Source organism: Syngnathus floridae, unplaced genomic scaffold, assembly GCF_059516105.1.
Source record: "Syngnathus floridae isolate MCC-2025c unplaced genomic scaffold, RoL_Sflo_1.0 HiC_scaffold_45, whole genome shotgun sequence".
In the NCBI taxonomy this organism is placed as follows: Eukaryota; Metazoa; Chordata; class Actinopteri; order Syngnathiformes; family Syngnathidae; genus Syngnathus; species Syngnathus floridae.
This window is the reverse complement of record NW_028284074.1, coordinates 307,231-332,619: the sequence shown is the minus strand read 5'-3', so window position 1 is coordinate 332,619 and position 25,389 is coordinate 307,231. Positions and strand designations below refer to the sequence as shown.

Below are 25,389 nucleotides of genomic sequence, written 5' to 3'. Positions count from 1 at the left end.
CTGTCCGACCCGGACTGACTGAGGTCTGTTGGTGAGGAAGTCTAGCAGCCAGTTGCGAAGGGGGGTGTTGAAGCCCAGGTGTTCCAATTTTCCTACCAGATGCTGTGGGATGATGGTGTTAAACGCTGAGCTGAAGTCCAGGAACAGCCTCCGCACATGGGTGTTCTTCTCCTCCAGGTGAGCCAGGCTCAGGTGAAGAACGGAGGAGATGGCGTCCTGAGTGGAGCGGTTTTGCCGGTCGGCAAACTGGAACGGGTCAAATAATAGGGGGAGTCTGGAAACGATGTGACCTTTAAGCAGCCTTTCGAAGCACTTCATCATAACCGGAGTCAGTGCAACAGGCCGGTAATCATTAAATGAGGTGATTTGAGGTTTCTTCGGCACCGGAATGATGGAGGCAGTCTTAAAGCACGCCGGCACTGTGGCTTGGCCCAGCGAGGTGTTAAAAATGTCTGTGATGACCCCAGCCAGATGACTTGCACATTTCCTGAACACACGCCCAGGAATGTTGTCGGGGCCAGGGGCCTTACAGGGGTTGACTCTCCTCAGGGTCTTCAACACATCGGCGGAGTCAAGGCAGAGTACCTCCTCTTCCTGATGGGGGACAGTTTTAACTGCTGGAGTGCCGTTTAGTGCCTCGAACCTCCCAAAGAAGTTATTTAGACCATTTAGAAAGTCAGCATCAACTACACCCACCGGGGGGGGGGGGAGGGTGAGTTGTAGTCTGTAATCGCCCGTATGCCTTGCCACATACTCCTGATGTTTTTGACGTCGTGGAAACGATCCTGAAATTTTCGACTGCGGTCTCGCTTCGCTATCCTGATGGCACGGTTCAAGTTGGCTCTCGCTGTCCTCAGTGTCTCCTTGTCGCCAGACTTGAAGGCAGAGTTCCGCGCTCGTAGCGTTTGACGTACCTCCTCAGTCATCCAGGGTCGTTGGTTGCCCCGGGTGATGATATTCTTAGTGGTGCTGACGTCCTCGGTGCATTTGTTGATGTAGGCTGACACAGTCATGGCACACGCATGTCTAATCTACATCGGGAAAACTGGGAGGGAGGGAGGCAGGCAGGGAGGCAGGCAGGGAGGCAGGCAGGGAGGCAGGCAGTGTTTGTCTGTTGAGGTTTTCACCTTGTTCTTCTCCTGCTGAAGTTCTAACTGGACGTCCATCAGTTTGGTTCTCAGCTCGTCATTGGCGGCCTGAAGGGCGTCCGTTCGCTCCGCCTTGGCCCGCCCTGCCGGAGCTCGTTTGGACATCTCTTACTCGAGTCTCGCCCGGTCGTCAGTCAGAGATCACAACATTTGTACCTGGAGAGCACAAACGCAGCGCTGTTTTCCACTGGCTTCGAACTCAACTTCAATCGGTACCGTAACTTACAACATCATAAACATAGAACTAGCTTGACTTATTCATTGAATAAATGCATTTGGTTCTTCAAAACTGCATCACGCAACATAGCGTGACCGAGACGGCCGTTATCCACCTGCGTGAAGTTATTTGGTGAAATGAATGAGATGTTTAAGACACCATCGTTCTGTCTCTATGTAGATGAAGGGAAATAATCGATTGCTGAAGGTCCAAAGGTGTTGTGATAAACAAATAAACATATTAGTGATTAGTGACATATTTGTGATAAACATATTAGGCAGGATAATCACATATGTTAACGTGACTGCCCACACTGTATTTATTTATGGTTATTTGTTAAATCGAGTACTGTTAGACATGAAATAGGAAGTGTTTAACATAAATGGAAGACGAAAGGGGTACTCACCATTGTAGCTCCTGCTGGTCAATGATACGAGCCTCTTCTTGCAGTGGAAAACATACAGCCAACAAACACCGTGGAACCTAAAGGAATGAAATTAAACATTAACATTTAGCCTCAACCAACATTCACAGATACAACGCAACGCAAACTACACAAACGTAAATCTTTTTAAACACAATGAGTTGTACTTACCGTGTACGCTCTAGACGGTCCACTTGCAAGCAGAAAATAAAGATATTTCTGTTGATAATCGTCGTGTTTGTATCCGGTGTCTCGCTCAAGGCCATTGCGCCCACAGATTTGAATTTTGGCGAGAGTTCAGCCTATTGACGTCATTTCCGCGGTGTAATACCCGCATATCTGAAACGGCAAAGTTAAGAGTAGAGTTAAATAAAGTTTTTAGTCAACGCAATAATTTACAACCGTTGACCAGTCGAAATAATCGTCGAAATTTGGCGTCTGTGGCTGGAAGCAGACGCCGAGTTCGACATTCCTCCCAAACGCCACACTCCCTCGCTTTTCAGGGCTAAAAAAAAACAGTTGTAATTACCTTGTACGCTCTAGACGGTCAAGTTGCAAGCTGAAAACAAAAATATTTGCCTTGTTAGTCATCGTGTTACTAACCGCTGTGTCTTGTTTGCCAGAATTGCCGCTTTCCTACTTCCTGTTGCAAGCCACGCCCACGGATTATAATTTTGCCGTGAGTTCCGCCTATTGACGTCATGTCCGCGTCACATGACTGCGACGTAATATTATCTAAAACTGTTTGTGCGGTATTGTGTTGTTCTGTGCGGCATTGTGTTATTCTGTGCGGCGTCGTGTTGTTCTGTGCGGCGTCGTGTTGTTCAGTGCGACGTCGTGTTGTTCAGTGCGGCATGGTGTTGTTCAGTGCGGCATGGTGTTGTTCAGTGCGGCATGGTGTTGTTCAGTGCGGCATAATGTTGTTCAGTGCGGCATAATGTTGTTCGGTGCGGCATGGTGTTGTTCAGTGCGGCATGGTGTTGTTCAGTGCGGCATGGTGTTGTTCAGTGCGGCATAATGTTGTTCAGAGCGCCATAATGTTGTTCAGTGCGGCATGGTGTTGTTCAGTGCGGGATGGTGTTGTTCAGTGCAGGATGGTGTTGTTCAGTGCAGCGTAATGTTGTTCAGTGCGGCATGGTGTTGTTCAGTGCGGAATGGTGTTGTTCAGTGCGGCATGGTGTTGTTCAGTGCGGGATGGTGTTGTTCAGTGCGGGATGGTGTTGTTCAGTGCGGCATGGTGTTGCTCAGTGCGGCATGGTGTTGTTCAGTGCGGGATGGTGTTGTTCATTGCGGCATGGTGTTGTTCAGTGCGGCATGGTGTTGTTCAGTGCGGCATGGTGTTGTTCAGTGCGGCATAATGTTGTTCAGTGCGGCATGGTGTTGTTCAGTGCGGCATGGTGTTGTTCAGTGCGGGATGGTGTTGTTCAGTGCAGGATGGTGTTGTTCAGTGCGGCATGGTGTTGTTCAATGCGGGATCGTGTTGTTCAGTGCGGCATGGTGTTGTTCAGTGCGGCATGGTGTTGTTCAGTGCGGCATGGTGTTGTTCAGTGCGGCATGGTGTTGTTCAGTGCGGCATAATGTTGTTCAGTGCGGCATAATGTTGTTCAGTGCGGCATAATGTTGTTCAGTGCGGCATAATGTTGTTCAGTGCGGCATGGTGTTGTTCAGTGCGGCATGGTGTTGTTCAGTGCGGCATGGTGTTGTTCAGTGCGGCATGGTGTTGTTCAGTGCAGCATAATGTTGTTCAGTGCGGCATGGTGTTGTTCAGTGCGGCATGGTGTTGTTCAGTGCGGCATGGTGTTGTTCAGTGCGGCATGGTGTTGTTCAGTGCGGGATGGTGTTCAATGCGGGATCGTGTTGTTCAGTGCGGCATGGTGTTTTTCAGTGCGGCATGGTGTTGTTCAGTGCGGCATGGTGTTGTTCATTTCGGCATAATGTTGTTCAGTGCGGCATAATGTTGTTCAGTGCGGCATGGTGTTGTTCAGTGCGGGATGGTGTTGTTCAGTGCGTTATAATGTTGTTCAGTGCGGCATGGTGTTGTTCAGTGCGGCATGGTGTTGTTCAGTGCGGCATGGTGTTGTTCAGTGCGGCATAATGTTGTTTAGTGCGGCATGGTGTTGTTCAGTGCGGGATGGTGTTGTTCAGTGCGTTATAATGTTGTTCAGTGCGGCATGGTGTTGTTCAGTGCGGCATGGTGTTGTTCAGTGCGGCATGGTGTTGTTCATTTCGGCATAATGTTGTTTAGTGCGGCATGGTGTTGTTCAGTGCGTTATAATGTTCAGTGCGGCATGGTGTTGTTCAGTGCGGCATGGTGTTGTTCAGTGCGGCATGGTGTTGTTCAGTGCGGCATGGTGTTGTTCAGTGCGGCATAATGTTGTTCAGTGCGGCATAATGTTGTTCAGTGCGGCATGGTGTTGTTCAGTGCGGGATGGTGTTGTTCAGTGCGGGATGGTGTTGTTCAGTGCGGCATGGTGTTCAATGCGGAATGGTGTTGTTCAGTGCAGGATGGTGTTGTTCAGTGCGGCATGGTGTTGTTCAGTGCGGCATAATGTTGTTCAGTGCGGCATGGTGTTGTTCAGTGCGGCATGGTGTTGTTCAGTGCGGCATGGTGTGTTTCAGTGCGGCATAATGTTGTTCAGTGCGGCATGGTGTTGTTCAGTGCGGCATGGTGTTGTTCAGTGCGGCATAATGTTCAGTGCGGCATAATGTTGTTCAGTGCGGCATGGTGTTGTTCAGTGCGGGATGGTGTTGTTCAGTGCAGGATGGTGTTGTTCAGTGCGGCATGGTGTTCAGTGCGGGATGGTGTCTTTCAGTGCGGCATGGTGTCGTTCAGTGCGGCATGGTGTCTTTCAGTGCGGCATGGTGTCGTTCAGTGAGGCATGGTGTTGTTCAGTGCGGCATGGTGTTGTTTAGTGCGGCATGGTGTTGTTCAGTGCGGGATGGTGTTGTTCAGTGTGGCATGGTGTTCAGTGCGGCATGGTGTTGTTCAGTGCGGTATCGTGTTGTTCAGTGCGGTATCGTGTTTCTCAGTGCGGTATCGTGTTGTTCAGTGCAGTATCGTTGTGTTGTTCGTATTGTGTTTAACACTTAGCCTCTAACACTTAGCCTCTAACACTTAGCCTCTAGCATCTAGAAGGTAAATAAATAGGAAGGAAGGACTCACCGGTGACGCCTTCGCCCACGTCCAAGCGTTGTACTTTGTATTTTCATCCTTCTGACAGTGGAAAACATAGCCAACAAACACCGTGGAACCTAAACGAATGAAAGAAAACTATCATTTGGCCACAACCAACATTCACAGATACAACACAATGTGACGTGCGGGGTTGAGGTTAAAGGTTGAGTGAAGGGCCCTCGTTTTAAACTACTTTTTTGAAAAGGATTGGGAACAAGTAAGACGTATTTAATTTATTTAATGGGAAGTAGTAAGAGCTATATAATTTAATCTATGTATTATATTCTATTGTATTGTATTCTGTTGTATTCTTTTGGATTGTATTCACACTAACCCCACTAAAACTTCAGCCCACAAAAACTCGCCTCTGGCGCCTAGCCTCTGGCACTTAGCCTCTAACACTTAGCCTTTAACACTTAGCCTTTAACACTTAGCCTTTAACACTTAGCCTAGAAGGTGAATAAATAGGGTTAAAGGTTGAGTGAAGGGACCTCGTTTTAAACTACTTTTTTGAAAAGGAGTGGGAACAAGTAAGACGTATTTAATTTATTTAATGGGAAGTAGTAAGACTTATTAAATTTATTTAATCTACTTTTCTTCCCAGGCAAAATTTGATGTGCTGCAATTCCAAATTTCCAAAGTGAATGAAGGAATGAAGTCCTTTAAATTATGATTTTGTATAAATACTAGGCATTAACACAAAATCGACGGCACAAAATGGGCAGACTTTACTTGTTTGAAAAGGACTGGTTACAAGACAGACTTTTTTAATTTATTTAATGGGAAGAAGACTTATTTAGTTTAATTGATCTATTTTTGTTCCCTGGCAAAATTCGATTTGCTGCAATTCCAAATTTCCAAAGTGAATGAAGGAAAGAAGTCGTTTAAATTATGATTTTGTTTAAATACTAGGCATAGACACAAAATCTACGGCACAAAATGGGCAGACTTTACTTGTTTGAAGAGGACTGGTTACAAGACAGACTTTTCTGATTTATTTAATGGGAAGAAGACTTATTTAGTTTATTTAATCTATTTTTGTTCCCTGGCAAAATTGGATTTGCTGAAATTGTATTTTGCCAAATCTTGCCTTGAGACCTGATAGGAAGTATTAAACGCTTAGTTAAATCAATACAAGTTGGTAATAAGAGCGAGTAATGTTGGTTGAACCGATGAATGAAGGTTGAAAGCAATTTAAATTATGACTTTGTATAAATACTAGATATTAACAGAACATCTACTGCGCGAAATGGGCAGAGTTTACTTGTTTGAGAAGGAGTGGCTTATTCAAAACTAAGATTTATTTAATCTGTTTGTTCCCAGGCAAAATTGGATGTGATGCAATTCCAAATTTCACCACATGATGGTGCCCAATTTTGACTTCATAGGACATATTAAACACTTAGCTTGTTATTATGTTCAAGGTAATCAGATTTGTTTATTATTCTAATGGCCTCTTCAAAACTATTCTGGATTACTACTTTGGATCTATTCTACATTACTTGGCAACAACATACTCTGTAACAGATTAGGCAGTATAATCATATCTGTTAACTTGAGAGTGCCCACACTCAATCTACTTATCGTGATGTGTTAAATCAATTACTGTTAGACATTATTTGTCTGATAATCTACCAAATCTTTGAATTGAAGAATTTGTGATTTAATTAATAGCTTGTTCAGGGTAATCAGACTTGTATATAATTCTAATGGCCTTCTTTTGAAAACTATTCTGAATTACAACTTTGGATCTTATATTACTTTGCAACAATCTACTCCGTGACAGATTAGGCAGTATAATCACATATGTTAACTTCAGTGCCCACACTGTATTTATTTATGGTTATTTGTTAAATCAAGTACTGTTAGACATGAAATAGGAAGTGTTTAACATAAATGTTATGGCTACTCACCATTGTAGCTCGCTCCTGGTCAATGATACGAGCCTCTTCTTGCAGTGGAAAACTTGCAGCCAACAAACACCGTGGAACCTAAAGGAATGAAATTAAACATTAACATTTCGCCTCGACCAATTTTCACACGTGCAACGCAACGCGGCTACACTTCTGCTATTACAAACGTAAATCTCCTTAAACACAATGAGTGTTACTTACCGTGTACGCTCTAGACGGTCCAGTTGCAAGCAGAAAATAAAGATATTTCTGTTGATAATCGTCGCTGCTCAGTGGCTCACGGCCATCGCGCCAACAGATTTGAATCGGAGGTTCGGGCAATTACGTCATATCCGCGGCACATGACTGCGACGTAATACCCGCTTATCTGAAACGGCAGTTAAAAGTAGAGTTACATCAAGTTTTCTTGGAACCTAAACGAATGAAAGAAAACTATCATTTGGCCACAACCAACATTCACAGATACAACACAACGTGCGGGGTTGAGGTTAAAGATTGAGTGAAGGGCCCTCGTTTTAAACTACTGTTTTGAAAAGGAGTGGGAACAAGTAAGACATATTTAATTTATTTAATGGGAAGTAGTAAGACTTATTAAATTTATTTAATCTACTTTTCTTCCCAGGCAAAATTTGATGTGCTGCAATTCCAAATTTCCAAAGTGAATGAAGGAATGAAGTCCTTTAAATTATGATTTTGTATAAATACTAGGCATTAACACAAAATCGACGGCACAAAATGGGCAGACTTTACTTGTTTGAAAAGGACTGGTTACAAGACAGACTTTTTTAATTTATTTAATGGGAAGAAGACTTATTTAGTTTAATTGATCTATTTTTGTTCCCTGGCAAAATTCGATTTGCTGCAATTCCAAATTTCCAAAGTGAATGAAGGAAAGAAGTCGTTTAAATTATGATTTTGTTTAAATACTAGGCATAGACACAAAATCTACGGCACAAAATGGGCAGACTTTACTTGTTTGAAGAGGACTGGTTACAAGACAGACTTTTCTGATTTATTTAATGGGAAGAGGACTTATTTAGTTTATTTAATCTATTTTTGTTCCCTGGCAAAATTGGATTTGCTGAAATTGTATTTTGCCAAATCTTGCCTTGAGACCTGATAGGAAGTATTAAACGCTTAGTTAAATCAATACAAGTTGGTAATAAGAGCGAGTAATGTTGGTTGAACCGATGAATGAAGGTTGAAAGCAATTTAAATTATGACTTTGTATAAATACTAGATATTAACAGAACATCTACTGCGCGAAATGGGCAGAGTTTACTTGTTTGAGAAGGAGTGGCTTATTCAAAACTAAGATTTATTTAATCTGTTTGTTCCCAGGCAAAATTGGATGTGATGCAATTCCAAATTTCACCACATGATGGTGCCCAATTTTGACTTCATAGGACATATTAAACACTTAGCTTGTTATTATGTTCAAGGTAATCAGATTTGTTTATTATTCTAATGGCCTCTTCAAAACTATTCTGGATTACTACTTTGGATCTATTCTACATTACTTGGCAACAACATACTCTGTAACAGATTAGGCAGTATAATCATATCTGTTAACTTGAGAGTGCCCACACTCAATCTACTTATCGTGATGTGTTAAATCAATTACTGTTAGACATTATTTGTCTGATAATCTACCAAATCTTTGAATTGAAGAATTTGTGATTTAATTAATAGCTTGTTCAGGGTAATCAGACTTGTATATAATTCTAATGGCCTTCTTTTGAAAACTATTCTGAATTACAACTTTGGATCTTATATTACTTTGCAACAATCTACTCCGTGACAGATTAGGCAGTATAATCACATATGTTAACTTCAGTGCCCACACTGTATTTATTTATGGTTATTTGTTAAATCAAGTACTGTTAGACATGAAATAGGAAGTGTTTAACATAAATGTTATGGCTACTCACCATTGTAGCTCGCTCCTGGTCAATGATACGAGCCTCTTCTTGCAGTGGAAAACTTGCAGCCAACAAACACCGTGGAACCTAAAGGAATGAAATTAAACATTAACATTTCGCCTCGACCAATTTTCACACGTACAACGCAACGCGGCTACACTTCTGCTATTACAAACGTAAATCTCCTTAAACACAATGAGTGTTACTTACCGTGTACGCTCTAGACGGTCCAGTTGCAAGCAGAAAATAAAGATATTTCTGTTGATAATCGTCGCTGCTCAGTGGCTCACGGCCATCGCGCCAACAGATTTGAATCGGAGGTTCGGGCAATTACGTCATATCCGCGGCACATGACTGCGACGTAATACCCGCTTATCTGAAACGGCAGTTAAAAGTAGAGTTACATCAAGTTTTCTTGGAACCTAAACGAATGAAAGAAAACTATCATTTGGCCACAACCAACATTCACAGATACAACACAACGTGCGGGGTTGAGGTTAAAGGTTGAGTGAAGGGCCCTCGTTTTAAACTACTGTTTTGAAAAGGAGTGGGAACAAGTAAGACATATTTAATTTATTTAATGGGAAGTAGTAAGACTTATTAAATTTATTTAATCTACTTTTCTTCCCAGGCAAAATTTGATGTGCTGCAATTCCAAATTTCCAAAGTGAATGAAGGAATGAAGTCCTTTAAATTATGATTTTGTATAAATACTAGGCATTAACACAAAATCGACGGCACAAAATGGGCAGACTTTACTTGTTTGAAAAGGACTGGTTACAAGACAGACTTTTTTAATTTATTTAATGGGAAGAAGACTTATTTAGTTTAATTGATCTATTTTTGTTCCCTGGCAAAATTCGATTTGCTGCAATTCCAAATTTCCAAAGTGAATGAAGGAAAGAAGTCGTTTAAATTATGATTTTGTTTAAATACTAGGCATAGACACAAAATCTACGGCACAAAATGGGCAGACTTTACTTGTTTGAAGAGGACTGGTTACAAGACAGACTTTTCTGATTTATTTAATGGGAAGAGGACTTATTTAGTTTATTTAATCTATTTTTGTTCCCTGGCAAAATTGGATTTGCTGAAATTGTATTTTGCCAAATCTCGATTTGAGACCTGATAGGAAGTATTAAACGCTTAGTTAAATCAATACAAGTTGGTAATAAGAGCGAGTAATGTTGGTTGAACCGATGAATGAAGGTTGAAAGCAATTTAAATTATGACTTTGTATAAATACTAGATATTAACAGAACATCTACTGCGCAAAATGGGCAGAGTTTACTTGTTTGAGAAGGAGTGGCTTATTCAAAACTAAGATTTATGTAATCTGTTTGTTCCCAGGCAAAATTGGATGTGATGCAATTCCAAATTTCACCACATGATGGTGCCCAATTTTGACTTCATAGGACATATTAAACACTTAGCTTGTTATTATGTTCAAGGTAATCAGATTTGTTTATCATTCTAATGGCCTCTTCAAAACTATTCTGGATTACTACTTTGGATCTATTCTACATTACTTGGCAACAACATACTCTGTAACAGATTAGGCAGTATAATCACATATGTTAACTTGAGAGTGCCCACACTCAATCTACTTATCGTGATGTGTTAAATCAATTACTGTTAGACATTATTTGTCTGATAATCTACCAAATCTTTGAATTGAAGAATTTGTGATTTAATTAATAGCTTGTTCAGGGTAATCAGACTTGTATATAATTCTAATGGCCTTCTTTTGAAAACTATTCTGAATTACAACTTTGGATCTTATATTACTTTGCAACAATCTACTCGGTGACAGATTAGGCAGTATAATCACATATGTTAACTTCAGTGCCCACACTGTATTTATTTATGGTTATTTGTTAAATCAAGTACTGTTAGACATGAAATAGGAAGTGTTTAACATAAATGTTATGGCTACTCACCATTGTAGCTCGCTCCTGGTCAATGATATGAGCCTCTTCTTGCAGTGGAAAACTTGCAGCCAACAAACACCGTGGAACCTAAAGGAATGAAATTAAACATTAACATTTCGCCCGGACCAACATTCACACGTACAACGCAACGCGGCTACACTTCTGCTATTACAAACGTAAATCTCCTTAAACACAACGAGTGTTACTTACCGTGTACGCTCTAGGCAAAATTGGATGTGATGCAATTCCAAATCTATCTGAAACGGCAGTTAAAAGTAGAGTTACATCAAGTTTTCTTTTTTAATCAACACAATCATTTACAACCGTTGACCAGAAAGAATCGTCGAAATTCGACGTCCCCCACAAACGCCACGCTCACTCGCTTTTCAGGGCAACAAAAGTACTTCTTTTTAAAAACGATGAGTTGTACTTACCGTGTACGCTCTGGACGGTCCAGTTGCAAGCAGAAAATAAAAATATTTCTCTTGTTAGTCGTATGTTACCATCCGCTGTGTCTTTGTCAACATCGCCGCCATTTTCCTACTTCCTGCTGCGAGCCACGCCCACGGATTTAAATTTGGGCGGAAGCTCTTTCCATTGGCGTCGTTTTCGCGTATAGCAAATCCGATTGGTTGGGAAGGGGGCACGGTTATGCAGCCGAGGGGTCCTGTGATCGGTGGGATGTAAAGTAGGCGTCGACGTCACGTCCGCGTCACGTGACCACGACGTGGCAGACGTCATATAGCAACTGCTGTTTTGTTTAGTAGACTTACAGTTGTTATGCATTGACATAATGGCGCACACACCAAATAGATTTAAATAAATTAAATAATTCTTCTGCCCACTCTCTTTTAAACAAGTTAACTCTCCCCGCGGATTTGAATTCCGGCGAAAGTTACGCCCATCGACGTCACGTATGTCACGTGACCACGACGTGGCAGATGTCATATAGCAACCGCTGTTTTGTTTAGTAGATTTACAGTTGTTATGCATTGGCATAATGGTGTGCACTCAAAATAGATTTAAATAAATTAAATATTTCTTCTGCCTACTCCCTTTTAAACAAGTTAACTCTGCCCACGTCCATTGACGTCTTGTCTGCGTCACGTGACCACGACGTAGCGACGTCATATAGTAACCGCTGTTTTGACCAGTAGACTTAGTTATTATGCGTTGACATAATGGCGCACTGGTTAGCATGGCCACCTCTTAAGCATGATGATGCGGGTTCGACGCCTGATCAATGTTAGCATGGAGTGAGCTGAAGTGCATGGCGCTGAAGATTTGAATCTTTGAAATGCGCTGAGGTCTGACATATCAGGCAGAATGGTTTGCCATCACGTTCAACAAAAAATAGAAACTTTCCCACTCTGATTAAAACGTCCTGTGTTCATCTACGTATTTTCGTTTTGCTGTGCATCTTTTCCCTGCCATTTCGAGAGCCCAATTGACACTCATAGTTTAAAGAAATGTGTTTGCCCATCCTACTTTGTGGAATTTCACCACATGCGCTTTTGACCAAAATACCAAATTGAACTCAAGTGAAGCCAACACGCACAACCCCCCCCCCCCCCCCACACACACACACACACACAAATGTTGATATGAACATAAAAGAGCCGCATGCGGTTCGGGAGTTGCGGCTTGGCCAAACCTGTACTATACAACTTTATTTGTATAAAATTTTCACAACAGCTGTCACACAAACAAAGCGGGAAAAACCGAAGACGTGCGTGTTCCGCCCACGCTGGATTTATTTGCACCTTTGAAAAGACACCGTATTGCCGCAGATGTGGCAAAGAGTACTTTTGGGCATCTGAGACGGAAGGATGTCCAAAGCATCACGTCACCTGCTCTGGTAGGCATGGTGGTGGGACGTTGAGGTCAACCGCTTTGGGGTTGGCTGAATCTTTGATCGCAGGATGCCACACACTTGAAGACAGAAGCAGAAAAGCAGAGCTAAATGCAAAATGTACTCACCGGTGACTCCAATTTTTTTCCCCCCTGAAGAAACAGCTGGACGGGTGGCCCCGGCTGGCCAGTGGGACTCTTGTTATTCTGACCCTTTTTAGTGCGCGTTTGGGGCAACAACCGTTTTTTGTGGCGCTCTCTTCTGGTTCAAAAGTGCCCTGCATGTGAATTTGCTTTTCCTGCCTTCTGATTGGATGAGCGCCGGTGTGACGCGGTGCCTCTGTCACCGTGGCGGGGGGTATACGTTGGCATCGGAGCGTCTGCCAACGTCTGAGACCGGCTGGCAGTGTATCGGAGGTGTCGAGTGCCGTGCCGCTGGAGCTCACTCACCAGCTGGTGTTAGGGCCACAGAATGAAGGCCAAGGAGAAGAATAGAAAGAGAAACAGAAACTTCTCCTCCAATTGTTTGATTTGTCTCTTCTGAGCTTCGATGAATTCTTTCAGCTCTTTGTTCCTCTAGGACGGACAAATGGAAAGTGGCATTCAAAAGCCAGTAAGCGTGCAAGTAAGTGCCGGGCTGGCTTTGGGCCCTTACCTGTTGCGCGCTGTGCAGCAGATCCATTCTCTCTTGGAGGATGCAAGCGTCGCGCTCCCTCAACTCGCACATCAGGGCTCGCTTCCATTGGTCCACGGCGCTCCTAAGCTCTTCTCTCTGATCCGCCGTCAGCACGTCATTCACGCCAGCGTGGCTGGCTTTTTCGCCGTCCGTGGCGGGGCAGTCCCGCTGCGGTAGCGCCTCGTACAACATGGCCTCCAGCTCCAGGATCCTCTGGGCCGCAATCCTCGTCCATCAGTGGTCCGGCGGGAGATTTGAGGGCGGCTTACCTTATGAGCCTGGTCCATGGAACACTTCCTGAAGTCCAACTCTTCATCCAGGTAGCCCTTCTGCTTGCAGAACATATCCTAGCACAGCTCAAGGTCAGAATTGTTGGGGCACATTGCCGGAGTTCCCCTTGGCTGATGTCGCGTGTCTGTCTACCTTCTCACTTTCAATGTCCAACATCTTCTGTTGAAGTGCTGACTTGGTCACTTTGATGTATTCTAACCACTGAGGAAAGGCTGCTGTCACATAAGCAGAATGCGAGAGCGTGCGTGGACGTGCGCGTTACCTTCTCGGCTAGGGTGAGAAGGGTCCTGGCGTGAATCACTACCACCTGCTCCTCGTTGGTGAGATTCTGCAAGAGCCCAAAGGCACAGCGTCAACAAGCTTCTTTCAGCGCAAAGCCTTCCAAAAGTCACATTTGAGCCGCCGAGTCTCGTGGAGTGCGAACATAAGGAGTTCGACATACACTTACGGCGTTATAGCCCAGGATGTCCAGCTTCTTCATCAGATCACTGATGACGATGTCCGGGGGAAAGGCGCAAGGAGCAATGTAAGGTGTTCTGGGACCTCGGGTTCAAAGTCAAAGTCAAAGTCAAAGTCAGCTTTATTGTCAATTTCTCCACATGCCAAAGACACACAAAGAAACCGAAATTTCGTACCCCCCTATCCCACGGTGACAAGACATGGCTCACAACAGACAAACATTAAACAAGTATAACAAAAGCGTGCCGAATAAATAATGAATAAATAACACAACAATAAATAAATAAATAAATAATTAAGAGGAGCACAAAAAGAAAAAAACAAAAAAGAGCAAGTGCGCGTACAGCAGACATTCCCGAAAATAGCGCAACAGTGCCGCACGCTACGCAGAAGGGGGTAGCGAGTTCAGGGCCCTAACAGCCTGGAGGAAGAAGCTGTCGGCGAGTCTGGTGGTGCGGGAGCGCAGGCTCCTGTACCTCTTCCCAGAGGGCAGAAGGTCAAACAAAGAGTGAGCCGGGTGACTCACATCTCTGGCAATCGAGGTTGCCTTGCGGGTGAGATGGGAGGTGTAAATGTCCTTCAGGGAGGGAAGCGAAGCACCAATAATCTTACCAGCCGTATTCACTATGCGCTGCAGGGCCTTCAAGTTCTGTTCAGTGCAGTTACCACCCCAGACAGCGATGCAACTGGTGAGGACGCTCTCAATGGTGCCACGGTAGAATGTAGACAGGACTGCCTGAGGAGCACATGCACGCCTGAGCTTCCGCAGGAAGTACAGGCGGCGCTGAGCTTTCTTTGCCAGTGACGAGGTGTTCGCGGACCAGGAGAGGTCCTCACTGATGTGCACCCCCAGGAACTTGGTGCAGCTCACCCTCTCCACCACAGCACCGTCGATGATCAGCGGCAGGTGTGTTTTGTGACCCTTCCGGAAGTCAACAATGATTTCCTTGGTCTTACCGACGTTCAGCAGGAGGTTGTTGTCCCTGCACCACGTGGTCAGAAGGTCAACTTCTGACCTGTACCGAGTCTCGTCGCCCTTCGTGATGAGACCCACCAGAGTCGTGTCGTCAGCAAACTTCACTATGCGGTTGTCGCTGTAGGTCGCAGTGCAGTCATGCGTCAGCAGGGTGAAGAGCAATGGACTGAGCACGCAGCCCTGGGGGGCCCCTGTGCTCAGCGTGATGCTGGCGGAGATTTTGTCGCCAACACGCACCACCTGAGGCCTCTGACAGAGGAAGTCCAGTATCCAGTTGCAGAGGGAGGTACTGAGGCCCAGCTCGTCGAGTTTGGAGATGAGTCGCTGCGGCACAATGGTGTTGAAGGCAGAGCTGAAGTCCACAAACAGCAACCTCACATATGAGTCCTTTCTCTCCAGGTGGGTGAGGGCCGAGTGGAGGGCAGAGCAGATGGCATCCTCAGAGGACCGCTTGGCACGGTACGCAAACTGGAAAGGGTCAATGGTGGGGGGGAGAACGGACTTGATGTGCTCCAAGACCAGCCGCTCAAAGCACTTCATGATGATGGGCGTCAGTGCCACAGGGCAGTAGTCATTGAAGCAGGACGGTGCAGGTTTCTTCGGCACAGGAACGATGGTGGCAGCCTTGAAACACGAGGGGACGATGGCCTGCTGCAGGGAAACGTTAAAGATGTCCGTGAAGACACCCGACAGCTCCCCAGCGCAGTCCTTCAGCGCTCGACCCGGGATGTTGTCAGGGCCCGCCGCCTTACGGGTGTCAATAGCGGCAAGCGCCCTCCTCACACCGTCGGCAGAGAGGCGCAGGGGCTGCTCGTGTGGGGGGGGAGTGGTCTTCAGCGGGCAAGTGCCGTTCTGGGCGTCGAAGCGAGCAAAGAAGCGGTTCAGATCGTTCAGCAGACGGACGTCGCCCTCACAGCTCCTCGGCGCGGGCTTGTAGTCCGTGATGGTCTGAATGCCCCGCCAAAGGCTACGTGCGTCCTTGCTGTCCTTGAAGTGGGTGGAGACCTTGCACGAGAACGCCTTCTTCGCTTCTTTGATGCCTCGGGACAGGTCGGCCCTCGCTGTCCTCAAGCCAGCCTCATCCCCTGCTCTGAAAGCCTTGTCCCTGGCCCTCAACAGTCTGAGGACAGCCCCCGTCAGCCACGGCTTCCAGTTCGCGCGAGTGACGACGGATTTCGAGCAAGTCACATCATCGATGCACTTCGTGATGTAAGAGGTAACAGAGTCAGTATATTCCTCTATGTCCGTCCAATCGTTGTAGGTGGCTGCCTGCTTAAACAAGTCCCAGTCAGTGGTGTCGAAGCAGTCAGGGTTAAGGTTAGGGTTGCGAGGGACGCCTTACGTACGCTCACGCCCTCGGCCTCGCAGTAGATCTGCAAAGGGCTGAGGCCGTCTGGGAAACGGACTTGCAGAAACTTCAAGACGGGGGAGCGCCACTCCCTCTCCTGAAAGGCAGAGGCATGCATCCGTCCGTCCGTCCGTCCGTCCGTCACATCTCTGGCCTCAACACGCTTGTGCGAGTCTTCCCACCTCCAGCTCCAGGATGCGGAACTCAAGCAGTTCGTTTTGGTCTCGGATATCCTGGATGTGCTCTTTCAGACGCGCTTCTTCCGCCTCCATCCGCCTGACCTGAAAAGACAGTCAGACCTCATCTGCGGGGCTTCCCGACAGGTGTGACGCCAAGCGACTCCGCCCAGCGCCTTTCTTTCCGTCACCTTTTCGGCCAACTGCTGATTGCTCTGATGCAGCAGCTGCTTCTCCTCCACCCACTTGACATTCTAGAAGAGACAAACGCGTGGACAGCTTTGGAATGTTGTGTCATTTTCATCCACAAATTCTTTGGTTGACTGGAAAATGACATTTGCTTTTCTCCGCATTTTCCCAGCCACGTTCGGGGGGGGGTTGGTCGGTCCAGTAATGCCAGACGGATGAGTGACTGAAGAATGTAGCTATTTTGTCTGAGAAAAAGGTGTGCTCATTGATGAGCTTACCTGTCCTTGTTGCTTCAGCGCTGACTCCAGATCTGCTACTCTGCTTTGATAGTGACCCATTTCTACCATCAGCTTTTCTCTGGTCTGAAAGGAGGAGGAGGGAGGCTCCTCCTCCTCCTTTCAGACCAGAGAACACCCGAGGCTGGGTGAGAACGGGGAGGCTGCGACCCGGCCGGGGGTTGCGGGAAGGGGCGCCACCTTGATCTCCTTCTCGGCGTCGTAGTCCCCTTCGCTGGTCTGGGCTAGCAGAGCGTAGGCTCGTTGCAGCGCTTGATATTCTTGCGTCAGCTGGCGGTAGCGAAGCTCCGCCTCTTCATGCACACACCAATGCAACACAGCACTAGTACCAGAATCAGTCAGACCGGCGACAAAGCACCCGCGACGCAAAGACGAGTCCGATTCCAGGCTGAAGAGGAATGTTTGGTGCCAATACGCTGGCAGAAATGGCGGGCTACCTCTTCGGGTTCCGTGTCGGGGGTTCTGTCGGTGTGAAAAGACAAGGACGATCCGTCCGAGTCCACCAACACGTCTTCGTCGTAGCCGTAAAATGTTTCGATGACCTGCGGGCGCGGAAGCAAACATCTCTCTGAACAAACTGAAGCGACACCTCACGATGAATCGACGAGAGGAACGATAGCGAGAAAAAGGCCATTTCATCTTGCGCAACACCAAGCAGCCGCAAACAAACAGACTCACCTTGCAGGACCTCACGCTTTGTTCCTCCTCAGAGATTCTCGACGTCGGTATCGTAGCAGCAAATCTCTCTCCTGTCGACACAAATAATCCGCCTTTGAGATTCTTTGGATGCAAAGGGAACGAACGGCTCCGGCGCAGAAACAAACGCGACTCACAATGACATTTCTGACATGAGCTCCTGTCTCCAGAGCCTGAAAAACACGTCACCGGCGATTATTGGAGGGACGCTCGTCTTTTCCAAAAGTGACAACTACAGGGTGTGTCAGGATTTTCCAGATTATCTTTATCGTATCATTGTGTTGCTTTGACTTTGACTGCGACCTGTAATAAATAATATTATTTATCCCTTATTTATCCCTATCGCTTATCCCTTCCTACACAAAGTCGTAAAACACCCCTTGCTATGTTTTGACTAGAGGTCAAGGGCTTCCTCTATTCAATCCACTCTTACACCCACCCTGTTTCTCTTAATTAAAATGCTCGTGCAGGAGCCGAGAGTCAGACTTCATTCGTACAACGGATGGACTCTCCACCTGCAGGTGTCCAAAAGAACTTACTTGTCTCCCGTGTGGTTCTTGCAAAATAAGTTGGAGCGAGCGCAACTCTAACAGGGTGCATTTTGCCACTAGCTGCCTACGGACAATGACGTCGCGCTCGCGGCTCATGGTTGATGGGCTGAGCAGCCGGGCAAGTCCGTCGTTTTCAGCGCACAGCGAGTGGCAAAGGCGCTGACAAAACGGGAGCTTTGAGCTGCTGAAAACGGCAAAACAAGTCTAAAGCGTGTTCAAACGCGTGCGCACAATGCTCCTGCTTGAAAGGTCGGAATTTAAGGGGCCAATTTTTTGGATGGCGGCCGCCGGCCAAGCTTTGGACGGAAAAGGTTTCCTGGCGACAGCGAGCGAGCGCGGCGCTGCCGTACGTGCACCGAGTCGCCTGCCTGAAGACCTTGGACAAGTCGTCGATGATGTGCCGCTGCTCCACAACTTGAAGGAACTCCATTTCACCGTCCTGCTGGCCGCAACCGCGGTCCAGGTCATTGAGCGAACTAGGCCTTCTCTGTGGAACACAAATGCAGTGGACTCTGTTGGCACGCCGCCGTTGTCCGCGTCGACTTACCAAGCTTGCCATCTCCTCGTTCTCCTGGGTGACAAAGCGCACTTTGTTTTCAAGGCGACACAGCACCAGCGAGAGTTCTTCATTCTTCCTGCTCAGGCGTTTGTTTTTGTACAGGAGTGGCAGAAACTGGCTTTCTGTTTCTCAGTCGCTTTAGCTGCAAGCATGAAGTGCGGGATGTGAAAGACGCACAACACGCGGGCCAGAACGTATCCATTCCTTTTGCATCGGTTTGAACGGAATCGTGGCTTTGGCTCCCAATAAAAGACATCTACCAGGCAACCGACTCGCCGCGCCGCTCAACTAATAAGCAAGCGCAATGGGTGCCTCGCTGGATGGCGCGCATCAAACGTAGCGCAAACCTTCAAGCGTGCCGTCAATAAATTACCAGTTCATTGCGCTCTTCAGAAAGCAGGGCGTTTCGATCCTCCAGTTTCCTGATGACTGCGCTGAGCTCAGCGATTTTCAGATGAAACCGTCGCGTGTCCCGATCCTCCTGAGACTGAAAACGCCCCGCAACACACACACACAAGCACTCGTTCAAAGTTCAAAACTGTTTTTGTGCTACCTTCCTCCAGCAACGAACTAAGTCATGCGTACTGCAAGTGTGTGCTGAGGTGGCTTACGCAATGAAGAGGATTGCTAGTAGCGGCGTTGACCCCACTTCCAGGGTAGTTTAGGCCCGCCCTTTGGGAATCCCTCAGGGCAGCGATCTGCTGCTCGGCAGCCTGAGTCTGCAGCTGAAGGCGGTGGACGTGGCCGGCCCCAGGGCTTCATCCAAAACACTAACCGCTCTGTCTTTCAGCTTGATCTCATCCGTCTGGATGTACAAACGGGGAGCGCTCAGGCAGGCGGGCAAACTCATTTGCCAGAATTGTGACAAAAACAAAGAGAGCAACCGGCCAATTTTTTTCTTGAATCGACTAGAACACCTTTGCTGTGACAAAAGCGAAGCGAGCAACCGGACATTTTCTTCTTGTGAAATAGAATAGAATAGAATGCCTTAGGTGTCATTGCACTGCAGGTATACAACGAAATTGGGAACATAGCCACGCACCGCGCATCTGATCAGTCCTACCAGTCGGCGGATCTCCCTCTCGCAGTCTCTCTTGGTTCGGCTCAGCTCCTCCCGATGCTGGTGATGAGCCGATCGGAGCTCGGCCGCTCGGGACTGCCAGGCCTGCTGGGCCGCTGCCAGGGCTTCTTCCGCGCTCCTGGTGGAGGCGACACCGCTCGGTCTCCCGACACCGCCGCGTCTCCTCCACCTCCGCCAGCAAAGCGCCCCCCCTCCTCACCTGAGCAGACATTGCGCCACACCGGGCCGTTGAGACCGCAACGGAGCGCCGCGACGCTTACTGGGGACAAGCTACACAATACGGTAGCGGCCGCATCGAAGCCCGACGTGGCGTGCGGATAGTCAGACACGGATAGAGCGGATCACCTTGTCCATGGAGCCGTCCCTCAGGCTGAGGACCAAGGCATTCAGTCGCTGGATCTCTCCATCTTTGATTTTGATCACTCTCATCAGCTCCATTTCATGCTGCCGCAGTAATGTCTCCCTGGTAATGGCTAACTCTTTCTGCTTCTCCTCATGGAGTTTGCTTTTGAGTTCCGTCATGGCGGCGGTGGCACGGTGGTGCTCCGCCCGCAGGTCCTGACTTCTCTCTCTCTCCAGACAGCTGACCTGACATGACTTAGACTTAGACAAACTTTATTGTCATCTTGTCTGCACATGGTGCATACAAAACGAAATTCCGTTGCATACGTCTTACAACAAAGTAGTGATATTGCAGTTGAATAGAAGTAACATATCCTATGAAAATATATATATATACATATATACTATATATATATATATATATATATATATTAAAAATAAGTATAAAGTGCAGCAGTGATAATTATGCAATAGTGCAAGTAGGCAAAACAGTATTCAAGAGTGTGCAGAGGAATGCTAAACCATGTATTAAACTTCTATTTAAAGGGTTTATACAAGTTCAGTAAAGTTGGTAGTGCGAGATAGTGCAAGATAGAGGTCCGTAGTGTCATAAAGTACAGTTCTGTGAATGTGTGATGCAGAGTTCAGTTTAGAGCTCAACAGTTCTAGTGTTCAACAGTCTGATGACAGCAGGGAAAAAGCTGTTGCAGAACCTGGTGGACCTGCAGCGGATGCTGCAAACCTCTTCCCAGAGGGCAGCAGGGAGAACAGTCCATGGTGGGGGTGTGATGGGTCATTGATAATGTTACGGGCACGGGACATGCAGCGCTGAGATGAAATGTCCTGAATGGAGGGAAGAGGAGCCCCTATGATCCTCTCTGCTGTCCTCACCACTCTCCTCACGTTCTTCCAATCGGAGGCGGTGCAGCCTCCACACCACACAGAGAGACAGCTTGTCAGAATGCTCTCTATGGTGCTCCTGTAGAACGTCCTCATGATGGGTGGGGGCAGGTGGGCTCTCCTCATCCTCCGCAGGAAGTACAAGCGCTTCTGTGCCCTCTTGACCAGTGCCGTAGTGTTCATAGTCCAGGTGAGGTCTTCTGTGATGTGGACCCCCAGGAATTTGGTGGTGCTGACCACCTCCACAGCTGAGCTGTTGATGATCAGTGGAGCGTGGTGAGGCTGTTTTTTCCTGAAGTCGACGATGATCTCCTTCATCTTCTCCTCATTCAGGATCAGGCTGTTTTCTCTGCACCAGCCCACCAGCTGCTCCACCTCCTCTCTGTAGTCCAGGTCGTTGTTGTCTCTGATGAGCCCCACCACCGTTGTGTCGTCTGCTGACTTCATGATGTGATTGGTGGTGAACCTGAGGACGCAGTCGTGTGTCATCAGGGTGCACAGCAGGGGGCTCAGGACGCAGCCCTGAAGGGAGCCTGTGCTGAGGGTGATGACATCAGAGGTGTTCTGTCCGACCCGGACTGACTGAGGTCTGTTGGTGAGGAAGTCTAGCAGCCAGTTGCGAAGGGGGGTGTTGAAGCCCAGGTGTTCCAATTTTCCTACCAGATGCTGTGGGATGATGGTGTTAAACGCTGAGCTGAAGTCCAGGAACAGCCTCCGCACATGGGTGTTCTTCTCCTCCAGGTGAGCCAGGCTCAGGTGAAGAACGGAGGAGATGGCGTCCTGAGTGGAGCGGTTTTGCCGGTCGGCAAACTGGAACGGGTCAAATAATAGGGGGAGTCTGGAAACGATGTGACCTTTAAGCAGCCTTTCGAAGCACTTCATCATAACCGGAGTCAGTGCAACAGGCCGGTAATCATTAAATGAGGTGATTTGAGGTTTCTTCGGCACCGGAATGATGGAGGCAGTCTTAAAGCACGCCGGCACTGTGGCTTGGCCCAGCGAGGTGTTAAAAATGTCTGTGATGACCCCAGCCAGATGACTTGCACATTCCCTGAACACACGCCCAGGAATGTTGTCGGGGCCAGGGGCCTTACAGGGGTTGACTCTCCTCAGGGTCTTCAACACATCGGCGGAGTCAAGGCAGAGTACCTCCTCTTCCTGATGGGGGACAGTTTTAACTGCTGGAGTGCCGTTTAGTGCCTCGAACCTCCCAAAGAAGTTATTTAGACCATTTAGAAAGTCAGCATCAACTACACCCACCGGGGGGGGGGAGGGTGAGTTGTAGTCTGTAATCGCCCGTATGCCTTGCCACATACTCCTGATGTTTTTGACGTCGTGGAAACGATCCTGAAATTTTCGACTGCGGTCTCGCTTCGCTATCCTGATGGCACGGTTCAAGTTGGCTCTCGCTGTCCTCAGTGTCTCCTTGTCGCCAGACTTGAAGGCAGAGTTCCGCGCTCGTAGCGTTTGACGTACCTCCTCAGTCATCCAGGGTCGTTGGTTGCCCCGGGTGATGATATTCTTAGTGGTGCTGACGTCCTCGGTGCATTTGTTGATGTAGGCTGACACAGTCATGGCACACGCATGTCTAATCTACATCGGGAAAACTGGGAGGGAGGGAGGCAGGCAGGGAGGCAGGCAGGGAGGCAGGCAGTGTCTGTCTGTTGAGGTTTTCACCTTGTTCTTCTCCTGCTGAAGTTCTAACTGGACGTCCATCAGTTTGGTTCTCAGCTCGTCATTGGCGGCCTGAAGGGCGTCCGTTCGCTCCGCCTTGGCCCGCCCTGCCGGAGCTCGTTTGGACATCTCTTACTCGAGTCTCGCCCGGTCGTCAGTCAGAGATCACAACATTTGTACCTGGAGAGCACAAACGCAGCGCTGTTTTCCACTGGCTTCGAACTCAACTTCAATCGGTACCGTAACTTACAACATCATAAACATAGAACTAGCTTGACTTATTCATTGAATAAATGCATTTGGTTCTTCAAAACTGCATCACGCAACATAGCGTGACCGAGACGGCCGTTATCCACCTGCGTGAAGTTATTTGGTGAAATGAATGAGATGTTTAAGACACCATCGTTCTGTCTCTATGTAGATGAAGGTAAATAATCGATTGCTGAAGGTCCAAAGGTGTTGTGATAAACAAATAAACATATTAGTGATTAGTGACATATTTGTGATAAACATATTAGGCAGGATAATCACATATGTTAACGTGACTGCCCACACTGTATTTATTTATGGTTATTTGTTAAATCGAGTACTGTTAGACATGAAATAGGAAGTGTTTAACATAAATGGAAGACGAAAGGGGTACTCACCATTGTAGCTCCTGCTGGTCAATGATACGAGCCTCTTCTTGCAGTGGAAAACATACAGCCAACAAACACCGTGGAACCTAAAGGAATGAAATTAAACATTAACATTTAGCCTCAACCAACATTCACAGATACAACGCAACGCAAACTACACAAACGTAAATCTTTTTAAACACAATGAGTTGTACTTACCGTGTACGCTCTAGACGGTCCACTTGCAAGCGGAAAATAAAGATATTTCTGTTGATAATCGTCGTGTTTGTATCCGGTGTCTCGCTCAAGGCCATTGCGCCCACAGATTTGAATTTTGGCGAGAGTTCAGCCTATTGACGTCATTTCCGCGGTGTAATACCCGCATATCTGAAACGGCAAAGTTAAGAGTAGAGTTAAATAAAGTTTTTAGTCAACGCAATAATTTACAACCGTTGACCAGTCGAAATAATCGTCGAAATTTGGCGTCTGTGGCTGGAAGCAGACGCCGAGTTCGACATTCCTCCCAAACGCCACACTCCCTCGCTTTTCAGGGCTAAAAAAAAACAGTTGTAATTACCTTGTACGCTCTAGACGGTCAAGTTGCAAGCTGAAAACAAAAATATTTGCCTTGTTAGTCATCGTGTTACTAACCGCTGTGTCTTGTTTGCCAGAATTGCCGCTTTCCTACTTCCTGTTGCAAGCCACGCCCACGGATTATAATTTTGCCGTGAGTTCCGCCTATTGACGTCATGTCCGCGTCACATGACTGCGACGTAATATTATCTAAAACTGTTTGTGCGGTATTGTGTTGTTCTGTGCGGCATTGTGTTATTCTGTGCGGCGTCGTGTTGTTCTGTGCGGCGTCGTGTTGTTCAGTGCGACGTCGTGTTGTTCAGTGCGGCATGGTGTTGTTCAGTGCGGCATGGTGTTGTTCAGTGCGGCATGGTGTTGTTCAGTGCGGCATAATGTTGTTCAGTGCGGCATAATGTTGTTCGGTGCGGCATGGTGTTGTTCAGTGCGGCATGGTGTTGTTCAGTGCGGCATGGTGTTGTTCAGTGCGGCATAATGTTGTTCAGAGCGCCATAATGTTGTTCAGTGCGGCATGGTGTTGTTCAGTGCGGGATGGTGTTGTTCAGTGCAGGATGGTGTTGTTCAGTGCAGCGTAATGTTGTTCAGTGCGGCATGGTGTTGTTCAGTGCGGAATGGTGTTGTTCAGTGCGGCATGGTGTTGTTCAGTGCGGGATGGTGTTGTTCAGTGCGGGATGGTGTTGTTCAGTGCGGCATGGTGTTGCTCAGTGCGGCATGGTGTTGTTCAGTGCGGGATGGTGTTGTTCATTGCGGCATGGTGTTGTTCAGTGCGGCATGGTGTTGTTCAGTGCGGCATGGTGTTGTTCAGTGCGGCATAATGTTGTTCAGTGCGGCATGGTGTTGTTCAGTGCGGCATGGTGTTGTTCAGTGCGGGATGGTGTTGTTCAGTGCAGGATGGTGTTGTTCAGTGCGGCATGGTGTTGTTCAATGCGGGATCGTGTTGTTCAGTGCGGCATGGTGTTGTTCAGTGCGGCATGGTGTTGTTCAGTGCGGCATGGTGTTGTTCAGTGCGGCATGGTGTTGTTCAGTGCGGCATAATGTTGTTCAGTGCGGCATAATGTTGTTCAGTGCGGCATAATGTTGTTCAGTGCGGCATGGTGTTGTTCAGTGCGGCATGGTGTTGTTCAGTGCGGCATGGTGTTGTTCAGTGCGGCATGGTGTTGTTCAGTGCGGCATGGTGTTGTTCAGTGCAGCATAATGTTGTTCAGTGCGGCATGGTGTTGTTCAGTGCGGCATGGTGTTGTTCAGTGCGGCATGGTGTTGTTCAGTGCGGCATGGTGTTGTTCAGTGCGGGATGGTGTTCAATGCGGGATCGTGTTGTTCAGTGCGGCATGGTGTTTTTCAGTGCGGCATGGTGTTGTTCAGTGCGGCATGGTGTTGTTCATTTCG

The 25,389-nt window shown here is 47.2% G+C and overlaps 1 protein-coding gene and 1 long non-coding RNA gene across 3 annotated transcripts; both read right to left on the bottom strand.

The window, feature by feature from the left end:
* Positions 1-6,956, bottom strand: LOC148378446 (uncharacterized). 2 transcript variants are annotated; one of them, XR_015855879.1, is made up of 6 exons: positions 6,878-6,956; positions 4,953-5,041; positions 1,961-2,128; positions 1,772-1,848; positions 1,128-1,304; positions 1-1,045 (listed from the first exon to the last, which is right to left on the bottom strand). It is a non-coding gene; the product is annotated as an uncharacterized LOC148378446 (long non-coding RNA). The 2 variants fall into 2 exon arrangements; XR_015855878.1 differs by having other exon boundaries at positions 1-1,304.
* A 6,286-nt stretch (positions 6,957-13,242) lies between these two features.
* LOC148378445 (janus kinase and microtubule-interacting protein 3-like) lies at positions 13,243-14,145 on the bottom strand. Its single transcript, XM_088367913.1, has 3 exons — positions 13,997-14,145; positions 13,811-13,876; positions 13,243-13,749 (listed from the first exon to the last, which is right to left on the bottom strand). Exons 1-3 carry the CDS (start codon positions 14,027-14,029, stop codon positions 13,621-13,623), a joined length of 228 nt encoding a protein of 75 aa, XP_088224039.1. The 5' UTR covers positions 14,030-14,145; the 3' UTR covers positions 13,243-13,620.
* Between the last annotated feature and the right edge of the window lie 11,244 nt (positions 14,146-25,389).